At 39.7% G+C, this 9234-nt stretch overlaps 1 protein-coding gene across 2 annotated transcripts; it reads left to right on the top strand.

Moving 5' to 3' along the window:
• The first annotated feature begins 637 nt into the window (after positions 1 to 637).
• On the top strand, positions 638 to 8362 carry COX17 (cytochrome c oxidase copper chaperone COX17). 2 transcript variants are annotated; one of them, XM_020901870.2, is made up of 3 exons: positions 638 to 842; positions 2616 to 2732; positions 8259 to 8362. In XM_020901870.2, exons 1-2 carry the CDS (start codon positions 736 to 738, stop codon positions 2698 to 2700), a joined length of 192 nt encoding a protein of 63 aa, XP_020757529.1. In that variant the 5' UTR covers positions 638 to 735; the 3' UTR covers positions 2701 to 2732; positions 8259 to 8362. The 2 variants fall into 2 exon arrangements, with proteins under 2 accessions (XP_020757529.1, XP_020757519.1); XM_020901860.2 differs by having other exon boundaries at positions 639 to 842; positions 2616 to 2704.
• Positions 8363 to 9234: the final 872 nt, after the last annotated feature.

Here is a 9234-nt window from a genome sequence, read left to right as displayed (position 1 = left end):
TGACTGTGGCTCAGATCGTCAGCTCCTTATTGCAAACTTCAGGCTTAAATTGAAGAAAGTAGAGAAAACCACTAGGTCATTCAAGTACGACCTAAATCAAATCCCTTACAGTTATACAGTGGAAGTGACAAATAGATTCAAGAGATTAGATCTGATAGACATAGTGCCTGAAGAACTGTGGATGGAGGTTGGTAACACTGTACAGGAGGCGGTGACCAAAATCATCTCCGAGAAAAACAAATGGCAAGAAGGCAACGTGGTTGTCAGAAGAAGCCTTACAAATAGGTGAGAAAAGAAGAGAAGCGAGAAGCAAAGGAGAAAAGGAAAGTATAACCAACAGAATGCAGAGTTCCAGAGAATAGGAAGGCGAGATAAGGAAACCTTCTTAAGTGAACAACGCAAAGAAATAGAGGAAAATAATAGACTGGGAAAGACTAGAAGATCTCCTCCTTTGTGAGTATTTCCGGTCGCTGCACTTTCATCTCACTTCTCTGCTCCTGGACCAAAGAGACGTCCTCACATTAATACCTTCATTTTGACTCTTCTGCACAGCGCCTTTAAAAAAAAAAAAAACCAACAACCGTCCTTTCCCCTCTTTTCCCCCAATTGTGGAAGAGAGGCAGGACTTCCTGTTCTTTTCAGAGCGACTGCCGGAAGTGAGTGCGCGCAAATCGGCTTTGCCAAGTCTGGCGCGTTTAGGGTGTCTGCGCTAGTTGCTGCTTTCGGGCACGAAAAATGCCAGGTCTGGCGGCCGCAAGCCCTGCCCCATCTGAGTCGCAGGAGAAGAAGCCGCTGAAGCCCTGCTGCGCCTGCCCGGAGACCAAGAAGGCGCGCGATGCGTGGTCAGTGCGCTGTCCGGGAGGGGGCGGCCGGAGGCTCGGCGCGTAGCGTTCAGGCACTTCTGCCCCGCCTGGGGCTGGTGTCGGTCCTCGCTTAGGCGTGGGGTGCTCTTGAAGGTTATAGAGGCCAATAGGCTTCGCTCTTGGCTGTCTGTAGACTGAGGCCTTAGCTCACCCTTGGGAAGCAGATGAAGGGATTGGAAAGAGGTCACATTGACTCGGGTTTGCTTCGTCCACTCATTCCTTCCTACAAAGGGTTTCTGAACGTGGAAATGTTATAGGTCAAGCACTGCTTTAGGTTCAGAAAACATAGAAATGGGTAAAGATACTGCTTGATTTAAAGGATCTTAAAGTTAGTGGACCATTAAAGTTAATGATTGCTGTGCGAGGTTTGGCAGTATCAAAGAGTACATTTTCTGGTGATTTCTCCCAAAATTTAGACATAGTAAGACACAGGGTACGTTTCTTAACCCTACAGAAAACCCCCTTATCCCCACCTCTTTTAGCTAGATGATTTAAAAATCAACCAGGCTATGACATAGATGACATTACAGTATTCAGAATAGTACACCTAGATTACCATCAACTCGCATTCTGGTTTTTATTGTGTACAGCCTCTATTGTGGAACAGATATCTGAAGGAATCTTCAGATAATGTGAGTGTTACATCTCTCCCTCCAGTCCCTTTTTGTCCTCACATAGAAAGTAAAGAGAGCATAAGTGACATTAACACTAAGTATTTTGCAAGTAATACTGTGAAGGGAGAATTGAAGGCTACGGTGGGATACTGTGCTTCCACAGTTAAAAACAGTAGGTGCTTATTGAACTTTCAGATAGGATTGCATCATGATTAAGAGCCTGGGATCCAGTTTCAGAGTTTGAGTCCTGGTTCACCAACCAGCTTTGTCACCTTGAGCAAATTAACATCTCTGCCTCATATCTGTAAAATGGGCCTAAAATTTCTGCCTTCAGCATTACTGTGCTATAAGTCATATTTGGTGCCTAGCACAGTATTTTCAGTATTTAATAAATGATCAGGGCGAGCTAGCTATTATTTTCATAAGAAGCTTGCTAACCCATGCAGACAGCCATTAAATCTAGTGAAAGATAGGTTGTATTTAGAAAGGAGGAGAACCTACCTTTTTTAAAATTAACTTCTGCATCAATTACCTCTGACCCTATGGCGGCTCCCCAGGTATCTAGAGTCAGAAGTCAGTTTTTCATGTAATTGATTTTTAATGTGGTCCTAGTCTTTACTTTGTAACTTCACAAGTGAAAAGTTCTTTGATCATCATGAGTGGGGCTCCTCAGGTCGCCCTTGGCAACCAGATGTTTTTTGCTGTTTGTATTGGGTGTCTTGTGCCTAGAAGTAAATTTATTTAGAGGTATTTGAATGTGGAGCAGAATAAAAAATGTAATTCCTCTGTGATAGGCAAAAAATTAAGCTCTTCTTTCTGTACATTTAATGTTAACTTTTTACTCAGTTTATTTCATTACAGAGCAGTATTATTCCTTGGATATTGTCTAGGGTCAATATTTAATATGCATAATTATTTCTTCAAATCAGATTCTTCTACCCCCGAAAACTAGTTATCTGTGGAACATTTTCAGGGGCAAGGAAGTATCACAAGAACCAGTAAAAACAAATTTGGTGTAAAGCCATTTGGTATAATACCGTTTTTAAAACTCCAGCTGTATTCTGTCAGATCACTTATGCTTACTTACTGCTAATGTGTTTAATGCCTACTTTATTGACAAGTACATTTTGTTTTATAGCATCATTGAGAAAGGAGAAGAGCAATGTGGACACCTAATTGAAGCCCACAAGGAGTGCATGAGAGCCCTGGGATTTAAGATATAAAATGGTGAGCATGGTGCTTTCCTAGTGGAAAGGTAATACATAGGCTGATTGCTTCAAATTTGTGTATTGCTTTACAGGTTTAGCAATCATTCGGCAGCATTTTTTGGGCTTCCCTCATAGTTCAGTCAGTAAAGAATCTGCCTGCAATGCAGGAGACCCAGGTTCAGTTCCTGGGTCAGGAAGATCCTCTGGAGAAGGAAATGGCAACCCACTCTAGTATTCTCACATGGAGAATCCCATGGACAGAGGAGCCTGGTGGGCTACAGTCCATGGAATCGCAAGAGTCAGACATGAATTAGCAACTAAACCACCACTTGTCTGAAAGGTAGCTCACCTGGTTAATCTAACATGCCTAAGTATAACTAGAAAAATAGCTTTTCAGTTTCTAGTGTACAGAGTAAAATGATGCTAATAAATTGAAAAATATGGGACTTCCCTGGTGGTCCAGTGGTTAAAACTCCTAGCTTCCACTACAGAGTCCCTGGGCTCTATTTCTGGTTGGTCAAGATCCTGTATGCTGCATGTTGCCACCAGAAAAAAAGAAATTGAGAGGTGTTTTATGGATTTGGGAAGAGGAGAATTAAGCTTTCAAGTAAGGGCTTGACAAAAGCTTTTAGAGTTATGTTAGAGATAGAAGAATCATGGCTTAGGAAGTTCAGAATATCCAGACAAAATTCAGTTGTCTGATTAAAAGGGAAATATTCTCTGTTTTTTGTTTCTAACCTTGTGAGTTTTTAGGAAGACCTTTTTTAAAAAAATTAGTTTATATGTTATAGTTTACAATATTGTGGTGGTTTTCGCTATACATTGACATGAATCAGCTATGGGTGTACATATGTCCCCCTGTCCCGAACCACCCCCTCCCACCTCGCTCCCCATCCCATTCCTCTGGGTTGCCCCAGTGCATCGGCTTTGAGTGCCCTGTTTCATGCATCAAACTTGGACTGGTCATCTGTTTCACATATGGTAATATACATGTTTCAATGCTATTCTCTCAAGTCATCCCACTCTCACCTTCTACTACAGAGTCCAAAAGTCTGTTCTTTATATCTGTGTTTCTTTTGCTATCTCACAGGGTCATTGTTATCTATCTTTCTAAATTCCATATATATGCGTTAACATACTGTATTGGTGTTTTTCTTTCAGACTTAGGAAGAGCTTTTAAATACGGAGTAGGCAGCACATGGAAGCATTGCTTTCTGCAAAACAGAAATGGAATTGTTGCTGTTTCTTTTGTACTGTGCTTTATTCTAATAAAACTAAAACCTCTGTTTTTTTTTTTTTTTGGCTGTGCTGAGTCTTCGTTGCTGCATGGGTTTTTCTCTAGTTGCAGAGACTAGGGGTACTCTCTAGTTGGGGTATGCCGACTTCTCATTGCGGAGGCTTCTCTTGTTGCAGAACACAGGCTCTAGGGCGCTCAGGCTTCATGTGCACTCGGGAGTTGTGCCTTGAAGGCTCTAGAGCAGTGGTTCAGTAGTCGTGGTGCATGGGCAAATTTGCCACGCGGCCTGTGGGATCTTCCCAGATCAGGGATCGAACCCGAGGCTACTGCATTGGCAGGTGGATTCTTTACCACTGAGCCACCTGGGGAAGCCCCTCTGGACATACCAAGTGTTCAATAGAAGATTCTTGATTAAATGAATGAATAAATGAGGAAACTAAGGCCCATATGTATGAAGTGACTACCTGTAGGCAGGATCAGACCTGTAACCTCTGTCTCTAGACAGATTTCCTCTGCTTGGTGCCCTTACTCCCCCATAAGATCCACACCATACCACCATTTTAATAATAGCTGAGAGATAAAGCCAAAGCTACATACCAGTAGAAAAGTAATAGAAAGCCTGGCTTCTTTCTCTTTCACCTGTTTCCTGTCTCTTTGGAATTTTACATGTGACCAACCTTCCTCATTGAGCTGTGAAAAGGGGGGGATAAGGAACCAGCTGATAAGAAGTATCACTATGAGGTGGAAAACAGTCTATTCTGAAAGTCCTGAGGCTTAACTTTGGTTCTCCTATTCTCTAGCTTAGCGTGTGTTTTACTTGAACTAAATATATGTTCATTAAGATACTAATCTAATCATATCTGAGTTTTACCTTTTTGTTTATAAAAAGATAACCATAATATATGTTGTGATTTTTATGTATGGTATTATCAACCTGTGTATACTAGATATACTTAAGTGACTTTTTAGAAATCTCATGGTGAATCATTTTGTAAAATAAGTAAATATGGTTGTGGGGAGCTTAAGAAGTATAACTATTTTTAAAAATATACTATTTTTAAAAAGTATAACTTGATTACTTCAAAGACATTGAATCTCAACATTTGTACGTGATTTACTTGTCCCTTTCTTTCTAGTCAGTTGTGTAAGCTGTTGCTTAGGGTTAAGCCTGCCTTGATAAAAAGGGTGATTTTTTAAAATGTTGATTTTAGGAGCATCAGAAGTTTCGCTTGGACTTCATGTGGATCTCAAAGGTGATACAGTTATTGCTATAAGTAGCATATATTCACAAGGACCAGAAGATATCATGGTTTTCTTTGTTATTGGGACAGAGAATGAGAGTGATTCCTATGGCTTCATTTGTGTATGAAAGAAAATGCAAGAGCTTTGGACTTAGAAAACAGTTGACCCGGTTGTGTGGTACTGAGCAAGTCCTTAACTTTCTGAGCCTTAGTTTTCTCATGTCTAAAGGAGAGAGAACAGTACATGACCAGACTATTTCTTAGAGTCATCATGATGATTAAATGATACGTGTATGAATAGGCTTTTTAAACTGTCAAAGAGAAACCAGATAGCCATATCTTGGAATTGTGGATAGCAGGCATTCTATTGAGGTCTGTTTAATATGTGTCATGATTACGTATTTTTGAATCCTGGTTATGAAAAGAATCTGAATCCACATAGGGCCTTTCTTAGGATTGAGAATATGTTTTTTATTTTCAGCATAATGCTACTTTTGGAAGAGGAACAGGTGTTTGGATCTACTTTGGTCCCAGGTGCCCTATTTCCCTATCCCCCATGGGGAAATGGAGGGACCATGAAGTAAAAGAAAAAAAAAGACTTGCTCAAGTTAGCAATGGATAGGTGGTAGGATTAAAACTAGAAACTTGATCTTGTTTTGTTTTGTTTTGGCTGCTCTGGGTCTTTGCTGTGTGCGGGCTTTCTCCAGTTGAACAGAGCAGGGGCTCCTCCCCTTCGCGGTGCCCGGGCTTCTCATTGCGATGGCTTCTCTTGTGAAGCACAGCTCAGTACTTGTGGAGTATGGGCTTAGTTGCCCCAAGGCATGTGGAATCTTCCTGGACCAGGGATCAAATCTGTGTCCCCTGCATTGGCAGGCAGATTCTTTACCACTGGACCACCAAGCAAGTCCAAATCTAGGTCTTTTTTACTCTCCAGATTGCGAGCACTTTATACTTCACTCCTTGCACTTAATGAGATTTTACTGCCAACGTATTCGTTTTTAGGTTTACCTAAGACTTTATTTTGAATACTAGTTACAAAGACCTTTTGTTGAAATACGGAGGTGGATATAACTCAGTAACCAGGTCAGTAACTGGGTAAAATTCAACACTACTATCTGCGCTGTTATAAGATAAACTTAACTAAATTGGTATCTCTTACACCATTAGACCACATTTTTCTGAGGATAGCTTCAAAGAAAAAATATTTTGCAATCTCAGATCTTCCCAGTAATGATCATGAAAGTTCCTTAATTCAAAAAACCTTAGTAGCTTTTATTTTCTAAATAAGATCTTAATTGTACCTTGAATCCAGAAAACTGAACTTAATATGAAAGTAAGTACATTCAACCAGAAGTGTACCTTATAATCATCTGAGGAAAGTTTACCAAAATTCACAAGCTTGAGCCCAGATCTGCACCTGTTAACTGAAGCTCCTAGATAATTTTCAGGTGTTCCTCTCTTTAAGAACCACTGGCTTAAGCTGAAGAAGTTAGTAGGGATAATGCTAAATATAAATTGTCTAAAGATTTAGTAGCAGCAAAAACAGAGACTTGAAAACTACTCCTAAGAAAAACTAAAGCTGCGCTAGGACTTCGTTGACATGTGAAGAATTTCTCTAGTTGCGACATGCAGGGGCTACTCACTAGTTGGGGTACACAGGCCTCTCACTGCGGTGGCTTCCCTTGTGGAGTACAGGCTCCAGGCACACAGGTTTCAGTAGCTGCAGCATACAGGCTTTAGAGTGCCGGCTCTCTAGTTTTGGTGCACGGGCTTAGTTGCTCCATGGCATGTGGAATCTTCTCACACCAGGGATCCAACCCGTGTCCTCTGCATTTGGCAGGTGGATTCCTATCCACTGGACCACCAGGGAAGTCCATAACTGCTTCTTTTACTGAAAGAGAAACTAGAGGAACCTAAAACCTGCTTAGAAATGGCAGCTGGTATCTTTTTGCCTTTAAGACCCAGGAGGCACCTAGAGAACACAGTTTGGGGGCTAAAATCTTTGAAATAAAGGACCAGCACTGAGTGGTCCTGATACTCAGTATTTAAAAGTTTGATTGAACTTAATATTTGGTTAACATGTGCTTAAAATATGCTGATTTCACACACACAAAACAAACTCAGAGACAACTGATGATATTTGAAAATATGATTCTGAGAGTCAAGAAAAAGGGTCATTTTTGCTATTTTTACATATTCATTCAATAGATATCTATCTTCTGTCAAAGACTTTATACCCAGAGGCTTTCAGTGGGTAGCTGATAACAAAAGAGGTAGCAATGCTATACAGACTGCTATCTCTTGAAATGATGAGTGACTTCATTTTTGCATATGTTTACATGTATTCTTCCTCTGAGCCTGTTAGAAAAGAGAGAATTTATGTATTTGTATTGTTGATAAGGCTTATCTTTTCTAAACCAAATGCAGGAATAGCTAGGTGAGGGAAACACTTGAATTAGACTTGAAGAGTTGGCCAGTCCAAATTACTTAGCTACCTTGTTAGCATTGTTCCCGGCTTCTGGGATAGGAGTGGGGGTGGGTCTGAGCTGTTTGGAGAGACACCTGCTGGGACCAGCAGCCCTCCCCTCTGCTGCTCTCCCTTTTTGATCTTTCCAGATTCATTTCAGAAGTGTTACCCTTACTTTGCCCTTGGGTTTCAGTGAGTAACTTTCCACAGGAAATGCCTTGTATACAGAGCTGACCTGCCTTCCACTTCGTGGATCTTTGCCAAACATACTTGAGTCAGCAAGGAGGGGGTTGCAAGTCTCTTCTCTTGAATATTTGTAAAAATAAACTTCTTTTTGGAAGATGTTTTTGAGAAAATAAATGAACGTATAGTTTTTACTTCAACAAAGACTTTAAAGATTAAACCTTGTAATGGATTAAACAGTTTCCGTGATGTTTTTATAGTTAAAGTTAAGCAAAACTAGAATTTTAAAGTGTGGATCTTTTATTTTGTGACTGGTATAGAATAATTGTGGCAGTTAGTTAATAGTCCTCGGCTGAAGCATATATTTCTAGCATCTTCATTCCTGACTCCATAGGTCTGGCATGTTTGAAATTTGAAACTTTCTAAAATACATTTTTTTCTGCAGGTGGTCTGCTCTGGGAGTGAATAGTTCCTGAGAAATGAAGAAGATTCAATAACTTTGGGAGTTCCTTGCTGAAAATTGATAAATAAAAAATTATTTATAATTTATTTTTAAAAATCCCTAGTTAAAAGTCTTCAGGTGTGTTTCTTTTTGTATTCCTCACATCCTCAAGTGGTATTTATTTTTCTTAAGGAATACCTGTGGGTTTCTCATTTGTGGATTCAAACAACCTTGGAGCAAAAATATTGGGGGGGTGGGGGCAGGGGAATTCCAGAAAGTTCCAAAAAATAAAACTTGAGTTTGTCATTTTTTTCATCTATTTACATAGTATTTACAACTGTTTACACTGTATTTACAACTACTTGCACAACATTTACATTTTATTTAATAATCTAGAGATGTATATAGGAGGATGTGCTTAAGTTATATAGAAATACTACACCATTTTGTGTAAGGGACTTGAGCAAACACAGGTTCTGTTGGGTCCTGTTCCCCAGGACCCACAGGAGGATCTGGAACCAATTGCCCCAGATCCTGAGGGACCAACTGTAGTATAAACAAATCTTATAACAAATTTCTTATGTTCTTGTTGTCATTCTGGGAGCTCTGGATATTTTTTGTCAAGAGAAAGCAGATACTGCTCTTACCTAATGAAATCACAAAAGTTAATTATTTAGAAGTACTCAATTTATAATGGATATGGTAGCCAAACCATCTCATTCAAGATTTTGTTTTTTATTTTTAACTTTTTTAAAGGTAAGAGTTGGACAAATCTTCAGTCTTAATATTTTAAGTCATTATTGTTCTTTAGTAATTCTCTCTTTTGTGAAAATAACTTGTTTAGATTTTGGACCACATCAGGGTGCGTTGGCTTGAAAGATTTCAACTGTTTGGCATAATTAAGTGTACATTTTTTATATTTCAGAATAGATTAGAATCATAAGTTTAATGCCTAGGGGCCAAACAGTTATCTCTTATT

This window comes from Odocoileus virginianus, chromosome 4 (assembly GCF_023699985.2).
Source record: "Odocoileus virginianus isolate 20LAN1187 ecotype Illinois chromosome 4, Ovbor_1.2, whole genome shotgun sequence".
Lineage (NCBI taxonomy): Eukaryota > Metazoa > Chordata > Mammalia > Artiodactyla > Cervidae > Odocoileus > Odocoileus virginianus.
The sequence above is the reverse complement of the archived record's forward strand: the minus strand, read 5'-3'. Positions and strand labels throughout refer to the sequence as shown.